At 39.0% G+C, this 22,500-nt stretch overlaps 2 protein-coding genes across 2 annotated transcripts in view; one reads left to right on the top strand and one right to left on the bottom strand.

The window, feature by feature from the left end:
- Positions 1-202: 202 nt before the first annotated feature.
- On the bottom strand, positions 203-20,340 carry LOC137980510 (pre-mRNA-processing factor 39-like). Its single transcript, XM_068827971.1, has 13 exons — positions 20,249-20,340; positions 19,882-20,114; positions 18,784-18,909; positions 16,488-16,603; positions 15,851-16,018; positions 11,364-11,521; positions 11,084-11,157; positions 10,083-10,482; positions 8,837-9,045; positions 8,186-8,245; positions 7,262-7,539; positions 6,515-6,728; positions 203-2,550 (listed from the first exon to the last, which is right to left on the bottom strand). Exons 1-13 carry the CDS (start codon positions 20,313-20,315, stop codon positions 2,479-2,481), a joined length of 2,175 nt encoding a protein of 724 aa, XP_068684072.1. The 5' UTR covers positions 20,316-20,340; the 3' UTR covers positions 203-2,478.
- A 140-nt stretch (positions 20,341-20,480) lies between these two features.
- Positions 20,481-22,500, top strand: part of LOC137979585 (transmembrane protein 179B-like) — a 2,793-nt gene continuing 773 nt past the window's right edge. The window contains exons 1-3 of the mRNA XM_068826878.1: positions 20,481-20,803; positions 21,026-21,160; positions 22,276-22,366. Coding sequence (XP_068682979.1) covers positions 20,535-20,803; positions 21,026-21,160; positions 22,276-22,366 — 495 coding nt within the window. The 5' untranslated portion in view covers positions 20,481-20,534. The remainder of the gene's footprint in view (positions 20,804-21,025; positions 21,161-22,275; positions 22,367-22,500) is intronic.

The raw sequence follows: 22,500 nt of genomic DNA, 5'->3' as shown, positions 1-22,500 counted from the left end.
GGAGTCAATGCATTAAAAAAATTGGCTAAAAATCCTTTGAACAAACTGTAGGCTACCCGAAGCCTCTTTTTGCAGCAATTGTAGTCGCTGTTAGAGCACAAAACCTCTTGTACTGTGTATGGTAAAACCAAATGTTGAATTTTGTAAAATCAGCCAGAAAATGACTGATATTCTCTAGATCAAAACAACCACAGCACACAACTAGAAAACAAAACTAATTTATTCAAAATACAACACTAAAATGAACATGTTTAAAAGGTTTGACTTTTATTCCAAGGCCACACCACTGATAGAATCAAGCCACTGATTTGATTTTCTAAATGTGACTGAAATATGTGATAAGAGTCTTTGATATTATTTACAAAATAAGCCAACACAGTTGTTCAATAGGACACAACTAAACTTTATCCACTTTCGAGTGGTACCAATGTGTCAAAATAAATGTGTTTTTGTGTCCTGCATGCACAGCAAAGTTTTAAAAACTAGATAGTGGCTTAAACAACTGGAGCCTGGATAAAGCTCTCTAAAGGAAGGAAGGAAGGCCAAGCACTTGTTTGCTCCCTATGACCCCAAATAATTGATTTTGTAAAAGCTGAGTGCCAAATGGCTTGCCAAGTTTGTCCCTACTATCACAGTTCACATGCAAAATTAGTGGCCAATCTGTTCTTCTGTATCTTAAATGTAAATTAGACATACTGGCTACATTTTGGTTGAAACAATTATTCCTTTTAATTTGCACATTGTAGCAAGGCTTGAAAAGCTTCCTTCCATTCAAGCAAGTATTATTGAGGAATATTTACTCTGCTGCCATTTACAATAATGGACTATCGAGAGTGTATGCATACAACATGGTGGACTTACAGGTGTACATGTACCAAAACAAAACTAAGTTGTGGTTGCATTGGTGTGCCAACCAACACAAGTCATCACAAATTGAACCAGGAATTATCTCTTTGCTTTGGTTGCAAAACAATGCCGCTGAACACACAAGCGAATAAGCTCTATTGTAGGGAAGATAGTACTTAAATTATGTCCACAAAATGCTGGCAATTGACTATATTTGTATTCTCAGTATTGGACTGGAACTAACTGGCAAAGGAGGCTACTGCGGGGGAATCTTTTCAAATGCAAATACTTTGATCAATACATTCCCCCACATTAGTCTCCACTGCCAGCTAGTTCCAGTTCAATACTGAGAATACAAATAATTATGGTCTACCACATGGACACTATTTTCACAAGTAGCACAGTGACCCCTTACTCTTCTACCAGACTTTAACACCACTTGTGCTGAGAAATACATACAACTGGCACGACAAAAATGTCCCCTTACCTCTGAATGTCGAAAAAAGGAAAACCACTGCCTTTACTCTAACCTAAAAGTAGAATGCTTGTACTCTACCACTACCTCTTACTTTGGTTGAAAATAAGATGCAAAATTTATTCTTAAACATAATGGGACAGTTCCTGTTGGACATAGCAATGTGCTATTCTGGACGCAGCCGTTGTGGAGGTCGTCTTTGAAAAGGTAGTTACATAGACTTGTGCTGGGCTTCAAGACCACTGGCAGGATAATGGGAATTTGTCTTCAGAGGTCCCCAAGACCACTGTTCTACACTTTTCTCTCAGTTTCACCACAAACACTCATTTAACACTCCAAATCATTTTCTTATTTCCACATTTACAAACTAACACGACACTGATATTCTGACAAGTGGTGTTTTAGTGAACTAACATGACAGCTTTTGCACTTTCAGTGGAGCATTTTTATTATTGTTAAATCTTATTTCTAGTTTGATATTCTTAGATGGAAGATTCAGGGTTAAGACCGAGTGCAACGTGTAAATCAAATATGCCAAACATTATGGAGCTAAGACATTACCTTCTGGCCTCTGTTGTTCAAATTTTTAAAGATGGATAATGCTATCCACCAGATAAATCACTATCTGTCGGATGGTGCTATTCATAGTTTTAAAAACTGGAGCCTGGGGTCTTTCATGATAATGGTTTTCTCCCTCCTGTGGATTCACCCCCTAAATGGACCTTATCAGCTTGTACATTTTGTTTTCCCGATACGTATCGTGTGATAATTCTCCCAAGATTTGATCTTTTGCCTTAAAGATTGCATACGAGCCACTGCAATGGCCATGTTTCAAAGAAGATGGCTTTTACAATACTTTCCCACAATCCTTATATAAGGAAAAGAAAATAAGTGAATAGGTGAATTAAGGGTACAAGAGAAATGTTTCGTTAACATAATTATGCAGATTAACACAAAGAGAATCACAAGCTGATGATTTCTAGGTCAACGGTGAAATAGCTTTCATGTACGAATGGAGAACAGAGCTCTGTTTCGTCTTTGTCTCTCAGTAAGACTGTCTTCGAGTGCACTTTCCAGCATTTCCACACCGAACATCCACACATCCATTGAACCTGCTTACCACTTTTAACACAAGCGCTACAGTGTACCTTTCTCTTTTACTGTTGGTGTGCATGGCCATATGCTGCACCATACTGTTGATACCACTGACTGTAGTTATTGTAAGCATTCTGGAAGACAAAGTGAAGAGGTTTTTTTAACCCATTGACACCTAAACCGGCCGTAACCGGCCGTAACCGGCCGCGCGCGATGACCCCTGAAATACCTAAACCGGCCAAAACCGGCCAAAAAGGCTGCTTGAAAACCCTGACACCAGAAGCAGCCCTTTTCAAATGTTCCCTCTGATAAGCCACACCTCTGATTTCTAGCAATGATTTTTGGGAAAAAGGTGCAACTTGTCTGTGCATGTTTACAGTAGTTGAAAAACATAAATATCTCCTCAATTCAAAAACTGAAATTCTTAGTCATGAATTAAAATATAAAGGCAAAACAGTTAAGTAGTATGTAGCATCTTGCAATAATTTTTCCCTTACTGTTATAAGCAAAAGGAATTTTAAAAAAGCACAATGCTTTGCTATTGGCAACAGGGAACGAGTGAAGAGTCAGAATTGATCAAATCACTAGCTGAATGGGTTGCCTTTCTTGACGTACATGTAGTCAATACCTAATTCCTAGTTCGTTTTTACGCAAGTGTATCCTCTTTAAGCACAATTAATTGATAGGGTATGAAAATTCAACTGATTGTCTAGAAATTTGGTCTGAGAACTGCCAAGATACCAACCTAAAATACCATGTGAGAGATTTCCATTTATTTTCAAATTTGAACTCCCACAATGGCCTTCGATTTTACCTTTATTAGCAAATTTTTGATAGGCATATTTGAAACGAAATTTTCTAAGGTAACCAATCAGAATATCAAAAAAGCCTCACACAGTTTTGATGATAAACGCCTTTTGAACGACATCATACAGAAGTCTTCCCTTTGCATTGAAATTCGATACCCAACAAATTCGATCAGAGAGACATTGGTCGATCAAGATTCTTGGGCCCCACTCTTCTTTCGATTAAGTACCCGGTAAAAAGAAAAAGAACATATTATTTACTGGGCAGTGCATTTCATAGCCTTTCAACTGATGTATACAGTACAGCCCAAAAATAAGGCACGCGCAAGAAGTTCTTGCGCTGCAAGAACACGCAAGCGGTCAAAAGAAGTTAAATTGCAGTGAATTGCGGTTTATCCGCAAGAACATTCAAAGGGCAAGAAGATAGAAAACTTGCCGCAAGAAGTTACGAACTTAACCGCAAGACGCAAAAAGCGCAAGTTAGCGGGTTCAACCGCAAGAGTAGTCGGTGTTGCTTGTATGAGGTGAATACGGATTATGTTTTCCAAAACATAAATCGCTTTCAAAAGGAAGGGATATAATGGTATGTTTCTTCTTGGGAAACATTCGATGGGCATGAGATCAGAACTCGATGTTTGGTCATCCCAATTTATCGCAGGCCGTATTTAACGCACTCGCTTAAAAGAAAGACCGGTGAACGTGAATGTTTCAAAGCAGTAACTAATTTCTGCACTTTCAGAAAAAAAAAATCTTCAATCACGCCATTAACTACCAACACGCAGGCTCGCAAGCATAACAAACCACGTCTAAAGAATGACCATTTGCGTTCGGAATGTTTTAGATAGAACGCATAGCCATTTGCATATGATGCCGGGAAGGTGACAGTGAAATGTGTAAGCAAATGTTGTGTGATATCTTCATCGGCAAAAGAAAACTCGTGGTATCATAACAATACTAATAATAAATAACAAACAAAAGCTTCTGCATTTATAACTCCTTTCATAAACACTTATCAAGGGAACTACATTGTAGGTCACCTGCGAGATCGAAAGCGACGAGAGCGAATGTTTCAAAATGTGAAATGCAAATAAATGCAAAGATTTAATAAGGCCGCTTTGAAAGTTGCTTGTTTCATTCCTGTTTGATATTATTTTTCAAAGAGAATGCACATCACCAGGAAAAGATGAACAATAACAATAATTGTGTTCCTGCAATTTGCATAACAACCATTACGCTGAAAACAAGTCGGTCACGCTTTTGTCACGTAATTCGCCGTGGAATACTTGCATTTATTTTTCCTTTCTATTGGCTTTGTTAAGACGGAATGGATACAGAAGAGCTCAAAACAAAACAAGTTCCCCATCAAATTGCCCTAGAGAATCTGCCTCTGTGGGACTCCAGGGCACACCAAACTTGATTCATGCTTACATGTATTTATTTTTTCTCAGTGAACACGAACTAAGTAGAATTCAGAACCAAACTTAATTTAAGCGGATTAGTCGCATAAGGGTATTTCTCACCCAGAAAAAATTTCATCCAGGGACATCATATCTAGCTGATTGGAAAATATACATGTACATGAAGGCAGCTGATTTTTGAGTATCTCGCGCGAATTATTGACAATTAGGGAGCTTAAGCACGCGCGTTTTTGAGACACGGACGATAACCGGGATTCCCTGCTAGCAAAGGTCTCTCACGAAGAGGCAAAATGAGAGGATTTTGCCTCTTCCTGAGAGAGACCTCTGCTAGCAGGGAATAACATTTTGCCTCTTCGTGAGAGATCTCTGCTAGCAGGGAATAACCGGGAGTGAGTTGTTTTCCCTTTTAACTTGTCTTCACACAACCATGGTTACATTGCCAAGTATCTTTTATCCATTAGAAATTATGAGTATAAAATCTGGGAGACGCCACTGTGCTACATTTGTAACAGGGTAAAAAAACGTTAAATAAAAGTAAACTAGCAACAATCACATTTGTGGCTTTCGGTGACGATCGTGAAATAAAGCCACGTGCTCAGGTGCAGACAACAAATGAAAATGGCGAGTTTGAAAAATTCAGTCTTGTGAGTCTGCTTACACTGCATTTTCCTTGAGATATTTAAACAGGAATGCAGAGGAAATTTCAAAGATTCCGACAGGAATCAATTCTAGCTTCACATTTATGTGAATTTCACAACAATGAATTCCTCTACATTCGCGGCGACAGTCCTACAACGGTTTGCGTGGAAAAAGCCATCCTCATCACTACAGTGTACCTTGATAAACATTTCTTTGACTGGGATTTTTGGGAAGCAAAAGGGTTTCGTCTGATATTTATTCTGATTGCTATCATGTGACTAGTCTTCGTGCAAACGAAGTAAAGAATCAACATCATTGTGACGTTTGTTTACATATGATAGTTTTTTACGTCTAACTCCCGAGATTCGACCGTTCATTGCCCTGAAGCATTTCGTCTTGTTGCGAGTTTTGTATATCACCTTCTTTCTGAGATGTTGCCGCAAAGAAGTTCTTGCGGGCAGGATTTTTTAACAGAAAGAAGTTCTTGCGGTGTCAACTTCTAACCGCAAAGAAGTTCTTGCGGCTGGTAGGATTGTGGCACAACGAGCCGCAAGAAGCCGCAAGAAGTTGCCGGCTTGCGGACGCAAAAAGAAGTTCTTGTGCGTGCATTATTTTTGGGCTGTTCTGTAGTTCATGGATGTTGCACCTAACAAAGCGTGTTAAAAACATTTTTCGCAAAGGACACCCGTGCAGGTCTACCATAACCTTAAACGGTGCTAATGATCATGGTGCTACTGCATAGGTTGCTCACACTAAGTGGCAATCAGCTGGTCTTGCAGTGCATGTCAAGCCCTCTAGGTTGCAATTGAGAATACTATTGTAGACTAACATAGTGATGACACCCACAAGACTTTAAAAAAGAGTGAAGCATACTTGAGTAACCAGTAAGACTGACTTCCACAACTGTAACACACCTTTGCTTGGCAAACGACTAGAGTACAACTGAATGATGCATTACAAAATTTGAAGTTTACAACATTGTAGACCCTGCAGATAAACAGCCTAACTTCTCTCTTGTAGTGGAATGGATACATGCATGTAGAGCATCAGACCGAGGTTACAAAGGTCAAAGGTCAAAGGTTTGAATCCTTCCCAGGACTCTTATTTTCAATTGTCCTGTTGCCAAGCAACTTGTTTAAGACAAACTTAGTTGGCAAACTGAAACCAGTTATTATTTTTAAGACTCAATGCCCTCAGCTTCCACTATCTACCAGTTAAGAAAAATCAAATCTTACTGGATGTGCTGCATTATAGGATGAGTACGCAGCCCACTGACTCTGTGAAGGTGCAGCATAGCTGTAGGCTGACATACTGGCAGAGTAGGCAGCAGCCGCTGAGGAATATGACGTATCGTAGGCCTCAGCACCTGTTATGGGTGTGCTGGTAACTTGTTGGCTGCTATCAGCCACTACTTCCTCACTTTTTGCAACCTTCGCCTTGACATCCGAGCTATGAAATAAGTGAAAGTTAGATACATTTAACAGCTTAAACCAATGCTTGCAACCTAAAAATCATTTTGGTGTTGCTATTTCATTCAACTTCCTACATGTATGTTGTGAGCACAAAATTAATACTCTGAAGAACAGGCAAGAAATGGATGCAAATAGGATGGAAACAAGCTTAAACAAAACCAAACTGGCCCCTTTCCATCAAATTGCCCTTATTTTGCTCTAGCAACCCTCCCAATAAGATGTCAGGTTATGATAATTATTATGCTAATCAAGAAAATAATTTTAGCAGGTTGCAAATCTGGTCCCAGTAATAAACAACAATGACCTTGCAGTTGCAAAATGCTATTTTTGTTGGCAGCAGGGAACGAGCGAAGAGCCACTACACAGACACCTCCACTAGCAAAAGGCTGCCTAAAAAATAACCCCTTTAATATAATTATGATGGAAATGAGCTCCAACAAATTCCCAGGGACTGTACAATACAATAATTATGACAAACTCGCTGGAATAACACAAGCTTTAAAAGCATACCCGTCTCCTTCTTGTGACCTTTTTCTACCAGTCAAGGGGACCAAAGCCGACTTTCCTTTGTATAACTTTGCATGGTTTTCTTGTGCAGCCATTATGCTTGCGATGTCCAAACTGAAATCTTCCAGGAACTCAACCCTCCTTTGAGAGAATCCCTGTTTGATCTCTGTGTCTGACTCACTCTCCTTGACCAACTCAAACACTTCTTCCACTCTTTTCTCATTCACTGGATATGTACCAAGTTCCAAGTCCAACAGCTGAAGGTACAACCTCTTATTATCCTAACCAGAAATAGAACCACATTTACTTAACTAAAGGGTTTTAAGGAAATACACAGTCCATGTTGCACAACTCCTTGCATTAATTATTTTGCTACAGTACCCTGCAAAAATAAGTTGACAGTCTTGACTTGATCCTCCCAAGAATCGAGGAGCGAGACTCTTATTCACTTGAAATCAAACTCGATCCTCGATACTCGATTCTCGCAAAATCACCGAAGTGAAACCTTGTGAATTATTCATACTCGCTTCAACTGTCGCGAAGGATTTACTCCTCGATTAAATAACAGGAATTGTTTAATTAATACCAAAATGAGGTAGTGGCTATCATTCCTGTGATTCCTCAATTCAAATACTGCAATCATATGTCATGGATAAAAATATAAAGCCAAAACAGTTAAGTAGTATGTAGCATCTTGCAATAATTTTTCCCTTACTGTTATAAGCAAAAGGAATTTTAAAAAAGCACAATGCTTTGCTATTGGCAACAGGGAACGAGTGAAGAGTCACAGAATTGATCAAATCACTAGCTGAATGGGTTGCCTTTCTTGGTATAGTCAATACCAAATTCCTCTAATTTATTACCTAATTACTGTTCCTTCACATCTACCCAGCCACTGCCTCAAACAACAGTCAATGGATTAATTACCTTATCCTTCTCAAGTGCAGCTTTTAATGTTGTTCGTGCCTTGTCCACATTACCCATGACCTAGAGCATTTTTTAAACAAAAACGACTTTTGCTGGTGACAAAGGCAATGACACATTCATGGCTACAACTGAACCACACAGACACAAATACATATACATGTAAGAAGCAGAGATTTTTGCCTCCAGAAGTACAATCTGGTTCACAAGAACGTTTCAAAAGATGATCTAAATGACTTTGATTCCTCTTTACAAAATTAACAAGTACATTTCGCTTTGTATCAGAAAGTCCGACATGTACATTTAAAAGTACTAAGGAATCAATCATGACATTTTAGTATCTGAAAGTTGTGATTAAAAAAAACAGTAGTACCGGTAGGCATTTTGACTAATTGATTCAAGCACATTCTGCAAAATAGTTTTTGGACACTTTATATACATGTATATATAAATATATATATCTTGAAGTGCTCTTTATGATTAATAGTACTGCACATTTTTTCCCTTTCCTGCAACAAGTGACCTCTCGTAACATTTTTCCAAAGCTTGTGCTGTTCAATCTTACCAAAAAAATGTTATTTTGTTTTATGCTGCACGAAAATTTCTTTTTTGGCCACTCTTGTAGAAAAATGGAAAATTTCCCACAGCAAATACCTTTGCAAGGAATCTTGAGTATCTAATGGAAAAAAACGTGGCCAGCTCCTGATCACTTGTCTCATTTATAGCCTCTTCGTACAGAGAAGACACAACATCAAAGTTTTTCCTTCGCCTCTCCAGGTTTATTCGCTTCAGTTTCACCATAATGATGCCTGGTACAACTTTATCTAACTCAGCCAGGATCTCTGATGCTTTAGCAGCATTTCCTGTTTTAAACACATCAATTAATCAAGGAGAGTGACAACCAACCAAATCAGGCTAAGTCCAGGAATTTGGTTTTATCAAGTTGAACAGAGTTGATAATGTAAATTGGCCACCATACAGAGATTCTAAAAGCTGACGTTTCAAGCATTAGCCCTCCGTCAGAAGGGTATACTACTTTCCCACAGACGCAGCACCACAGTTTCTGTAGAAACTACCTCCTTCATTCAAGTCCAGAAATGCAAGGAATTAAATGCATGCTGGTTTTGACCACAGTCACAACAGGCCATCAGTAACAAAAAAATTTCCTGACTTCTCTCTGACCTGTAAACAATTCTTATTTTCACTGACCTTTAATTACGTGAATAATTACGTTTGCTTCAGCTTCTCTTGAAGACCATCAATATTAATTTTTCCTTGTCGTTTTAGATTTCTTTGCGCTTTTCACAGGATTTTGTGCGCAAAATCTTGTTAACTGTTTACCAACAATAAAATTCCCTGACTTTTCACTGACCTTGACATTATTATTTTTGAGAATTTCCCTGCCTTTTTACAAAAATAATTCCCTGCCTTTTCCCTGAACTTGAAAAATGTTTGTTTTTCCCTGACCATGTCATCTCTGCATGAGGTATCCTCTTTTATCGCCAACTTCAACATCACTCGTATCTTGGATCAATGTGTCAAAGTGCCTGCTGGACTCCCCTCCCAAAGAAAAGATAAATGACTGTGCATCTAATTACAAGCATTTCTGGACATCAGTGAATCAATATACCACTTCTTTCTTTGCTTCTCTCTCTTTTCTTCTGTTTCTCTTGTTTTGTGCACGATAAAATAATTCATAAACATGTAATACTTTATTATTCCTTTTACTACAAGCATTTCATTCTCTTACAGTATTTACTTTTCTTATTGATAGAAATTTCAAACAAATTTCTTCTATTTTTGGGCCAACATGCAAGTGTAAGTTTGACATTAATTGCTGTTTCTCATAAAATTAAGTGATGCATACATCTACATGTATAATCTCTAATACGAGTTTTACCTTGCTCTTCCTCAAATGCAGCCCAAGCCAAATGGATTGTGGGTTTTCTTGGCAGATGTATAGTGCAGGCTCTTTCATAGACATGCCGACACTTTTCTATGCTATGCCCTTCCATGTAAGATGCAAATCTCTGCCAAAAGTCCTCGTACAAAGCACAGGCAATGACACAACGCTCAAAGAGTATGACAGCCCGTCGGTGGTCTCCATTACTTAATTCAAAGTCAAGGTATTCACGCCAGTTCTTGAGCTGAACACGCTCCAAAGGCTTGACATGGAAATAGGGTCTCTTTATAGATTCCTCAAATGTCCACCGTTTTCGTATTTCTTCTTCTAGAACATTAAACACCTTCTGCCGTGCTGCAATCACTTTCTCACGAATGGCAACTGTCTCAGCATCATCCTACAAAGATAGCACCAAAAACTTCACTTAAGGGTAATTCTTGAAGTCTCAGAGACCCTGCACAAGTATCAAAGTGCTAGCAACATTAATAAACAAGTGATTGACTACCAGGGACCCACAAGAATTCTGGCTTTCTTTTCTGTGCCACAATAACATTTCCCTTTACATAAATTGTAGCACCTTTCCCTCACAACAATAAGAGACAATGCCACAATAAGTCTTAACAGTTACTGTTTGAACAAATTAATGAAGATCTTTCGAAAAGGTTTTCAAATGTACTTGAGATTATATCACTTGTGGTAAGTTTGTCAACATTGTGCCTGAAGCAACCACGATACCAGGGATTGAACATGGCTTGGATAAACAAACTCAGAAAAAAAGTACAATAATAATAATAATAATAATAATAATGATAATGATAATAATGATGATGATGATAATGGTACTCGGTGACAAGTTTCTTCGGCTAATGATACACAGTAAAAGCTCTTTGTGTTATCAATAACACAACTCAGACTCAAGATGTTCATGAACAAACATTCTACAAAATATTTGGATTATAGGCTTTCAAAATGATCTTGGAAGAAGTCTTACAACTCACGTGGGTAGTCATTGCACTTTCTGTGCCAGGAGCTGTCTCTGTACCAGGAGCAACTTCATCAGCATCTTCATCACCTAAATGATTAACCAACAAAATAGCCTACAGTTTCGCTCTGCTCAAAGATAAAAGAACCACCTCCCGCATTTTAGGTGTACAATAATTTGGTGTTTGAACACAAACACAAACAAACACAAACCCACTGTTAGTTTACCTGAACAATTTGACATCACAAAAAGGACAATGATGCAAAACCACACAACCTAACACTTACTACTCTTACCAGGTGGATTTGTGGAAGTTGGAGATACACTGATAAGTGGTTCAGCATCTGCAGATGTTAAACCAGGTGGGGCTGCTGCCACTTCTGCTCTGAGCTTCAGCAATTCTTCTGTGCACAGCACTGCAGCTATAGGGTTTGAGTTGATGTGCTGTTTAAACCTAAAAAAACATGAACTGAATTATCTAACTTGAAAGTACCATGCAGCAAGGATTATTGTCTACACCTTGTGGTTTTACACCTGACGTCCAACCCGGCCAGACTATTTTACTCTGTCTAACGCCAGACGATTTTTACTCATCAATGGGGAACCCCTGGGTGTCAATGGGTTAAACGGGTAAAAATCAATGGCTAATCAATGGGTACAACGTTTATACAAACGTTGGCCGTGAAGCACTTATATTTTAAACAGAGTTAACTGACTAGAGTGTAATGTGAAGTGCTAGATTTCTATCCCATATGAACCATGTGAAAATCAGAAATCAGTGTTGAGGTGATCGCTCACAGACGACATTGCAAGCAGCTGTGCAGAGGAATGGAGATTCCATGCCAGTTAGAGTTTAACTGCTCAAACAAAGTGCAAATGAAACAGGTGGAATAATTACTGCCGAGCAAGATTTGGCTCTACAGTACCGCTCAGATATACGTTAACTGCGCATACGCAGCGTATACGCATATACGCGTATGCTTATACGCACATACGCGTATACCTATACGCACAGACGCGTATACTTATACGCACACACGCGTATATTCATGCGCGTCTGATTTTCCTTTGTTATTCAGTACCATAAATTTCCTTTGTGTTGCATTGTTGAGTAAAACAAAGAACTTTTGGATCTGAACAAAGCCACGAGCCGATAACAGAAAATTTACATACTGCAAAAGCTATCATGTTACAAACGCGCAGGTCGCTTCCCGTCGCGAATTTTTTGGATAACAAGCAAAAGTAATTCAATGTTTATGAATCAGAAGGGAAACAAATTTGTCTTAAGTTTGGCATTCAAATGCGTGTATCGTTTGCGACCCTTTACGCAAAAAGGGCCTTATAGATTCATTGAAAACCGGCAAATTTTTTTCATTGCCCCGGTGCGTGAATTTCAATTTTCACGGCGTGAATACGCCGTAATCACTACGATAAGAAACTTTCACTCTTGGCATGAAACTATTCATGCCGTGAATGATCGGGAAAAACTTTCACGTCGTGAAATTAAGGGTTAAAATTCACGCGGTGAAATTGGGAGTGAAAAATAATATTCACGGGTGTGAAATTGATCCAATCGAAAGATAAATCAACAATTCATTTCCATTTTACCTTTCCGTTCAATTAAAAACTTTTTATGAAGAGAAGCGACCAACTCATAAATGGGAAACAATTTCTTTAGTATCGTATCATTTTGATACTGCTGGTTTTAAACTGATAGCAAATTAAAGTCGAAGGGAATGCCCGAACAACGATCTATCAAAATTTGCATACGACTCACATCAAGAGCTGAGGAAATCGTGACAGGTAATGCAACACCTTTCAAATAGGAGTAGAACTTCCGTCAAATTCAGCGAGGTAAACTCGAAGATTTTCCGAGAATTGCATGTTTACTGATGGTGTGCCTTTTGTATATTATTAATTCTCTCTTTTGATAGTGTGGAACAAAATAACTCTGAACCTGAACTGTCTGTTAATCGATGAAATAAACATCCGTGCGTCAGTTCGTCGTCACAGTTCCGAACGCGACAGCTGTTTGTGGAAGTGCGTCTTTGTCATGTAGTTCGTAGTCGTGTACTATTTTAGTGCTGTCAAGCTTATAACAATAAGCAAAACAATAAGCAAGCTAACGAGGCAGACGCGTATATCGGTATACAGTGCAGCTCGGAGATAAGCGAACCAAAATATACGCAAAAAACGCGCATACGCAAAACGCGTAAACGCGTCAAAAAAAACGCGGATGCGCGTCCACACATACGCAAAAAGGCTCATTAGTATTTATGAGCTCTCCCTTTGTCTTTCTTTTGTCACCTTGTCTTTGTTCAGTTTCAATCGTTTGTGGTGTGGTGAATGTGAAAATAATTTGCGTGTTCTCTAGATCTGATCGGTGCGCAAAAAAATCTCACCGTATGCTTATTCTAATGGCGCAAAGTCCTTCTGGGTGGATATTTGTGTTTCAAAGCCAAAGAAAAAATCATCAAGTTTCCTTTTGGAGAAATATAAACCTAGCGACAAACTGCATACAAGAATTTGGTTTTATCAACGGAGTTGATAATGTAAATTGGCCACCGTACAGAGATTCTAAAAGCTGACGTTTCGAGCGTTAGCCCTTCGTCAGAGCGAATACAAGAACCTTTTTAACATCGAAATTTACATGAAAGCGTTGAGAGCGATATCAAAACAAACTTCGCGCCGCGCCGGTGCTTCCGTTTAGTCGTAAACTAAAAAACACTACTCGTAAGCAAAGGGCTCCTCATTAGCAGTTTTGTACGGCCATTCATCATTTAAAGTTGAGTATTTAACTCCTTCTGTCGTTTTGGATGTGAATACTTAAGTAAAGCGTGACGCTCGCCGATAGGTGAAAAAATACAAACAACTTTCGGGGCCAAGGGCCGTTGCGTCTGTCACTCCTTAAACTTAACAACACAACTCTTTAGCAAAGGGCTCATCATTAGCAGTTTTGTACAGAAATTCATCATTTAAGGCTGAGAATTTTGCAGCTTGAGTTGTTTTGTTGTAAATTTATCAGTAAAGAATGATTTTTTGTCGTGGATTTTCAGCCCGACAGTGAAATCACACACTTTTGCCGGCACGTGACATAACGATTTTAATTCATGTAATATCCACATCTCCAGTCCTGTTGGGTACGATTTTCTGATTTCAACGGGTACAATGCTTTCACTTCAGACACAATTTTTTTCTTCAAAGGCTAAATGATGCGCTGATCACATTTATAGGATTTTTCTGCAAGGAAAATTATTGGGTTAATTTTGGGCACGCGCCGGCGAGAGGCCATCGTGATGTGATTCGGGATATAATTCGCTGATTCAAACGGTGAAATGCTCTCAGTACAAAGAAAAGATTTTTTTAAAAACTTTCTATGATATGCCAATCGAATTATTTTGATTTTTTTACAAGGAATTATTGGACTTTGCATGCGTCGGCAAAAAGTCATCGTGAAATGACTTTAAATACCGCGTCACGGTAAACACTGAAAAAATCATGTCTTCGGTTTTTCGGATCATAATTTGCTGATTTAATTTTGCTGGTCTCTCAAGACCTTTGTTGCATGTAAAGGGTATTAAACTTCGAAATAATGCCCTGTGGATGCTTTCATCGGTGGCATTTGCGGATCGAAATTGACAGTAATCAAAGCCACATACTGTATGCAAATTTTCGACTTGTCGGCAGTCACGCAATTTATTCTTTTGTTTCCGCAAACAATGCAGGAAAAGCAAAATTATGGTTATGAATAACAAAGGCACAAACGCGTATACGATACGCAATTTTAGACGCGTAAAAAAAAAACGCGTATACGCGTATCGCGTGCGTTCATTTTGCGTCTGCGTTGTTCGCTTATCTCCGAGCGGCACTGTACGCACATACGCGTATGGTTATACGCACATACGCGTATGGATATACGCACATACGCGTATAGGTATACGCACATACGCGTACAGACATACGCGTATTGTGCGCATATTTTGGTTAACGTATTTCTGAGCGGTACTGTAGAACCTGAAGATGCAAACAAATGGCTCCTTTATATTAGGAGCCACAACTTCTACCAAAAGCAGTGATCAACAACAGGTTTCAATAATATTATGTTTAATCTTTAGTTACTGAAGGTTTTCAGTTCAATTTGTGACCCCTACAAGCCAGTTTACTCCCTCTGAAGGCAATGGACTCATGTATAAGTCACACCCGCGATTCTTGGCCCAAAACTTAAGCAAAATGTATTCAGTGTAAATAAACGTCTCTATAAACAAAATAATGATCCTCTTTTGGCTGAAAACCAAATTCAGAGAGACTCTTTAGCTGTCAAAGTGTCTCAAGGAATGATGGGACCTTGGACTGGCCAGGATAGGATTGGAAAGCAAACATGGTGGACATCGATTTCCTGGTTTGGTCTGAAACCTTGCATTGCTAATTTCTTCAGCAGGTTATGTACAGTGGAGGCAATAACATTCCAACATGGAAAGAATATGCTTTGACCCTTTGACTCACAAGCCGGCCTGAACTCGCCATACTTCGTATTTTACTCTGTGTAACACCAGACAATTTTACTCGTCCATGGTGAACCCCCGGGAGTCAATGGGGAAGTTTATCAAAATGCACTGAGTTTGTGCATTTTAAACAGGACAATTTCGAGAATTTACTAGGAGAAAACCTGGTAGCATTTGCTTGAATTGCCAGTAAAAATAACCGGTTACTGGCTCTTTACAAGAACCCTGGGAAAGGACTCTATGAATGAAATAAATGATCATTTTGCTCTCAAAAACCTTACTTTTCAAAATGCTGGCTGTAATTTTGGGTTGGAACCTTGAAGACCCTATCATACAAAGCTGTAACTCTTTGAAGTTGACCCTGGCTTTTTTCCCACTCAATGTAGGCATCCCACAGTTTGTCCGCTCGGAACTCTTCACCAGCAGAAGATACAGCTCGCTCAAACAAACTACAAAACGAAACACAAGACAAGAGAAAATTAAACAGAGCCTTCCTGAAGATGCAGTGCACTAACTTCTAGACTGAACAAAATTGAAACAGGACTGAATGGATTGAAGCATGAAAATACCTTTTCCATCAGTAAAGAACCCAATACCGATTGACCTGAGGAGGCAAGCATGGGTTTCCACGCCCACTACCAACCTAACTGCAGTTACTAACAAAAAACATATGGTATAACAACATGTGGGGATTAGATGAACTATTAAAACAAATTGAAATTCAGAAATTCAAACACAAAGCGTTCAAAGTTCTAACACAACACACTCATCAATGCTGAGAAATCCTTTCGCGTATGCTCGGTGCTAGGTCAACAAAACCAATTTATTCTCTTGATATTCCTTGATGCGAAGAACAGATCCCCTGGAGAGCAGATATTTATTGTCAGTATTTGGTTTGACGAAGCCGACAAAAATTACCTTCGCATGAGTTCTGGGCCATCAATCTGACCCTTGGTTGTCTGAGAAGCAAAGTTGAGATAATGTACCCATAAATCCACACTGAGAGGAATAGCAGAGATGGCACCTTCAAAAACCTGAAAAATATCAACACACAGACGACCAGGAAGTTTACCAGGTGACCAGTTTTTGGTAAAATAAAAAAAACCAACAGACAACACAGCCAAGAATTAAAAATGCACCACCCGACTTACATGTACTTGTTGGCTTTCTATTGTTAATGTCCGATAACAGTGTCATGTTTACCTGTTGACACCTAAACTGCCTAAAACCGGCCAGATTATTTTACTCGTCAATGGGAAACCCCCAGGAGTCAATGGGTTAATAATAATAATAATTACTGATTTGCCACTGCTGAGCATTTTCCCATATTTTGAATATCAGTAGCTTTTACAGAACATTGTCACCAACATATGGGCCATGGAGATCGAAGACCCAAGTTTGAAAATTGCCTAAACCTTAACACAAACTTCTGTTTAAAAAAAAAACAGGCACACACGACAAACTATCGGATATTCAAGCTTGATCCCTATTGGATTGCATCTCAACACGGCATGCATTAATTCCTCCTAATGGGCAACCAAGGATTTACATGTAACAGGGCAACCAAATCCATGGCTTTTCAAACGACAATCTAGATTTGTCTAAATTTCAGGCACTGTATATACAGACGTCTCAAAATATGACACACATTGTAGCCCTCACTACAATTAATACTATTGAGCATCTTGAGTAAAAGCTGATATCAAGTATCAATGACAACTCAAGCTTCTGATCTAAGCAGAATACACAAGTGTAAATGTGGCTAAAAGCTAGTTTATGAACAGTCAGTCTCAAACAGATTTTGCTGGCAGAGTCATTCACAAAGGACAATAAACAGGACTACTCATAATATTAATTAAACCCAAAAGTGATTGACCTTTTCAATCGTGAAAGAGAGACTGTACTCTCTCTGATGTTATTTTCTGTGTCAATGGGGGTAGCTTCAGAGATGAATGGGTTAATCAATTCTTGCATGATGGTAAGCTTGTAATCAACATTTCAAGACTCAGGGGTTTCATTAGAATCTGGTCACTGGCAATATACGGCCGCCTGTTTGTCAGAAATCTGTCTCTCACTGCCGGCTACTCTTCCTTGATTTTCACTCAAACCCTTGTTAAAGACAAAAGTGACCACCGATTACACTGATTTGCCCAGGCACCTACATGTACTTCAAAAGTTACCGAAAGCCCTGAAGGCTGGTTTTTTCCCTCTTAGATGGAATTGAGTATTGTGTCTGCAACAAATTTTCAAAGAAAATGCAGTAGCTCTGTTTTTGTTTAAAGGGTTTAAAGCTTTCAAGTTTATGTTAAGACGTTTGGGTCTAATACAGCTAAACCTTTTTACTGGTTAGTTGGGCTGAAAATAAATTTTCAAAACACGAATCAATGCCTCTTGATTCCTGTGGAGCTTTTGTGAAAACTGGCATGAAACAATGAAACCACCCTGGCCCAAAAGCTATGAATTTTAATTTTTTGAGCAAGTCATCTTGATCTGGACAAAAATCATTGCTACAGGACCGAATTTAAGTATTTTTTCCTTATATTATCAGTAAAATGTTTAGTGGAATGAGCTTTTTATGGATTTGGTTGAAGCGCCAATCACAGCGTTACTTGTTTAGGGCACCCGATGATTTGTCACGACACCCAAAGACAACGCGGGATTGCTCTGTTTCTAAAACAGCAACAAATAACATGATAACTTTCCCTTTATTTATTTTGTTGTTTCATATACAGGGGAAAAACAACCGTAACCTAATATATTTTAGCCAAGCAGGCGTAGCAGATGCGCTTTACCGCTGTCAGAGCAGAAGTAACAACTCTTTTTTTTAAAACCACAATCAAGAAAATGCCAAACTCCACGTTCCAAATCTAAAGCCATTTGTTGACAAAAAATCAAAATTTGTGCGGGCAACCGCCGCCCGTCACATGCAAAGTCATTGATTATGTTGCATGTGAAATCATGTGGAACGGCCTTTGAACCGATTGTTTCGTATGAAGAAAAAACATTTTCTTAGAGTTTTATAAACTGTAACCACTAGCATATTAACATTTTTAGCCGCCTTATCTCCTACATGTAGAAATACAATAAGCCAGAGTGCCCGGTGGGCGACTGGGTAATTTTTCTCACTCGCCCGAAACCAAATGTTAGTCGCCTCAGGCAACCGGGCGCCATTAGAGCACAGCCTTGTACATTGCTCTTTTTGCACCTTAGATACCTCTTTCGCTCTGTCAATGTTTCCATTCTTTCTCTCCATGTCAGCAAACTTTTTCCAGTATCCATAACAATAAGGATAACGCTTGAAAAAGGCTTCAAAAGCTTGTCGTGCTGAAGACAGTTTGTTCTGAGAGGACAAAACAAAATTCTTAGAAGGCATCAATCACGAAGGACCTATCTTTTACTAAAAACAATTAAAGCTGAAAGTACATCTCAAATCAAAGAGTTTTAACCTCCAACATATGCTGATTGACTTGCATGGTTTTATCCAAGCAAACAGGCTAAAATTATCCTTCAGAAACAAAGAGAATTAATGATTTGTCAGAATTTAAAAATAGTGCTCCTGGAATGTATTATCATTCAGCCTTCTGAAAACCGGCCGGTCGACGGCTCAATGAGCTGCCTCCTCAGAAAGCTTTATCGTCTCCTTCCAGTCAGAAAATGTCGGACAACACATTTTTAGCTCGAACGTGAAGTCACTGGAGATATTATAAAAGCTTGAAAAAAGTTTGTTTCGCGTACAAATTCGCGTCCGCAATATTTTTTGGCGTCGCGCACATGAAATGTTGATTTAACTAACATTCCAGTATTTATTGTCAGACTCCAAGCAAGTGTCAATTCCATATGTGAAATTTCATCACTTTAAATCCCCCAGATTGCACTAAATTGCATCTGTGAGTGTCTAAATTTAAAAAATTCCCTAGGGGAGCATGCCCCCAGACCCCCCTTGAAGCTTGCGTCCTTTGGGCACTCGCTTGGCCCGGGGTGCCTATACCATCAAACCGTCTCCACCTTCCTTATGACCTGCTCCCGAAAAATATTTTGAGAAGGCTGATCATTGAGCATTTCCAAGCATGCACAACATTAAATGTAACATAGCCAGGTTTTTATGGTACAGAGAAGTGAAAGACAGATAATCCGCTGGAAATTGGACCAACTTTACGCAATAATTTCTTTCCTTTCTGCAAATCAATATGGCCACCTCAACTTATCACATGACTAAAACACAGTGCTGTAAATTTTCGCGTAACATGACTGAAAGAGTTTTATAACACAAAATTGAAAAACCAACCAAGCAGGGAATTCCTAATTAACACACCTCTTGCTCAACAAATTGCAACAGATAAGTCCAACTTGTGAAATCCGCCGGATTCTCCTTGACGGCTTTCCAATATTTTAGCTCCTGTTCATTGACGACTTCTGTTTCAGCAAGGGCAGCATCTGTGGAGTTTTCTAGCTCATCCGGAGAAGCTCCATTTTGCTTTGCTTCGACCATTTCTGCATCCTCATCCACTTCAGTGGCTATTACACCACTTTCTTTAGGTACAGGATCTTAATTGCAATGCACAACCACAACCAATTTTAGATATTTGAACATTTCCAATATTTGTCGAACCCCTTAAACTGACTGAAAACACTTTACTACAAAAACTGTTTTTTTAAAATGGTAAAAGCACAACTCTTACCCTCAGGATGGACCAGATATTCGCTTGATTCTGTTTGACTAACCACGCCATTGTCAGTGGTCGCCATTTTCACTCGCCTCTGTGGACGTGAAAGACTGGTGTCTAAAGTCGTTGGAAAGAGAGTCGAAAAAATCCCGAAGTATCGTTTTCATTTTAACCGAAGAATGCCGAAGATCAAGCATTCCAAAAATAGGCTACATACCAATAAATCTGCGATGTCCTTGGGGACCAATTAAAGATCATCAAACTGATACAATAATTTATTATTTCGAGTTTGCTTGACACAATGAACCGAGGTCAAGTCTATAAAAATTTTCTTTATGCTGCCGCGCTAGCGGCAGGTTGTTGTGTCCTAGTTCCTCTAAAACTGTACGAATCAGACGTACAAGGTCAGTGTTTTCTGTTCGGTGAGCTCGAAGTACTGACGAAAACGGTTGTCACAGGAAACCAAGTTTACTGTAGCTTTGTGTTTTATTCGGCTTTAACAAATGCTGTTTTAGCAGCATTGCTGGGATTTCTAAAATCTTGCTGCATTATCAAAACAAATGGAATGAGGTAAATTTTCAAAATCAGCTTAGAAACAGCTATGCAAAGATCTAGATGTCGATCACTGAAATGTTCCCCTGTCAAATATTATTTAATGAAGTCCAAGGGTTTTTGTGTTAAGTGTACCCCTAAGGAAATTGACACTCCAAGCTCCGATTTATTCTTCCACGGGCACCTTGCAAACATGTAAAAATTTTTACTATTTGCTTTGATTTTGTTTCAACTTTTTAGAGTGGTATACTTCCAATTTGCAACCAGCGTTGTGGCAGCCTTAGCCTGGATAAATAGTTTGGTCTGTGCTATTTTCATTGTTATTGGTTTTACAAAGTGGTGCAATTCAGTAGAAAACAATGGAAATGTTGAAAGGTGTGTAGAGAAAGTTCCATTTATTAAATGACTTTTGGTCTTCTGAAGGATCTTTGCTTCAAATTCTACAAATTCTGCCTTACATCGTTTTGGTGATGCAAGGTCATATATGCATAGCAACTTATTAGCCTGTAAGCTGGGTACTGGTAGTGATGCCTCCACTGTGCTAGAAAAATGGGGTATGTTTCTTTGCCCCATTCTTCTAGCACGCTCGAGGCATTGCCACCAACTGTCAATTAGTAGCAGGTGCTCGCAGGCTACCGATTTATTACATGGATTCTGGGTTTCTAGCCTTTATAACAAATCAAAGCAGTAAGTAAATGTTCAGTTTTCATTTGCTGTCCTTTGGGTTTGAGAGGAATGTCAGATGTGTGATCTAAAGGAGAGGTAGTGCGGCACAGTGGTTAGAACTAACGCCTTGAGATCTGGAGTTCCCGGGGTTCAAGACCCATTCTAACCACTTGTTGAATTTGTTCCTGATAGTCCCTGGTTCAACTTCTCGGTCGCAGTTGTAAATAGCCGAGTGGTTTGCCTCTGGCCAGTTATGATTCATTAACAGTTGTTGTTGTTGTTGTTGTTGATGATGATGTTGTTGTTCTGTTCTGTTATTTTGTTGATTGTGTTTCAGTGGCCCTGAATAGCCTTAATGGGGAGTGGTCAATTAAGCATGTATTGTATGTACTGTATTGTATCAGAAACCCATAAGGGTTGAAACGTGTAACGGCCCCTTGTATGCTCAGGGAAACAAGCTTCTGAATATTCAATTTGCTAAGTACCATATTTGGAACAACAAGAGCTAGGGGTTTCCAAATATGGTACTTAGCACTCAAACATTCATTCACGTGCATTACACGTTTCAACTCTTATGGGTTTCTGATTGTATTTATAACAACAGTACAAACCATAGGTTATTGTTTCCACCTAAAAATGATTAAACTACCCAGAACACTCTTCTTTATACAAAGAAATCCCTTTTCTGTAACTCATTGCAACTTTACATTCTGCAAACTAGATTACCCATGCTACAGAATTAACTCCAATTCTAAATGATTCCAAAGATGGCATTAAAACTACCATTCCACTAGAAATCATGAATTTGTGTTGTACTATTTCAGTTGCATAGAAGCTGAAAAATGGGACTGGTCCCATTACACTCCTTCTGGTATTGATGGAACTCAATTTTACACCTATCTTTTCATGGCGGAGGTAACCAGAATTTTGATAAGTACAAGTTATTCCCTTAGTTCCAATTCAGACAATAGGTTGCCATGCCAGGGCTCTTTCCCAGGTGAACACTGGAAAGAACCATGTTCAAACCATGTTCATATTCCTTGGTTCCC

This window comes from Montipora foliosa, chromosome 12 (genome assembly GCF_036669935.1).
Source record: "Montipora foliosa isolate CH-2021 chromosome 12, ASM3666993v2, whole genome shotgun sequence".
Lineage (NCBI taxonomy): Eukaryota > Metazoa > Cnidaria > Anthozoa > Scleractinia > Acroporidae > Montipora > Montipora foliosa.
The sequence above is the reverse complement of the archived record's forward strand: the minus strand, read 5'-3'. Positions and strand labels throughout refer to the sequence as shown.

What these genes read in the sequence shown, in the direction of transcription:
- LOC137980510 (XM_068827971.1), bottom strand. Translation starts at nt 20,315, where the DNA reads ATGGCGACCACTGACAATGGCGTGGTTAGTCAAACAGAATCAAGCGAA. An exon ending in ACATTGACAGAGCGAAAGAG is followed by an intron (nt 16,604 to 18,783) that starts GTATCTAAGGTG and finishes GATATTTTTCAG; the next exon opens with GTTTTTGAAGGTGCCATCTC. An exon ending in CTGCACTTGAGAAGGATAAG is followed by an intron (nt 7,540 to 8,185) that starts GTAATTAATCCA and finishes ATTTCTGGTTAG; the next exon opens with GATAATAAGAGGTTGTACCT.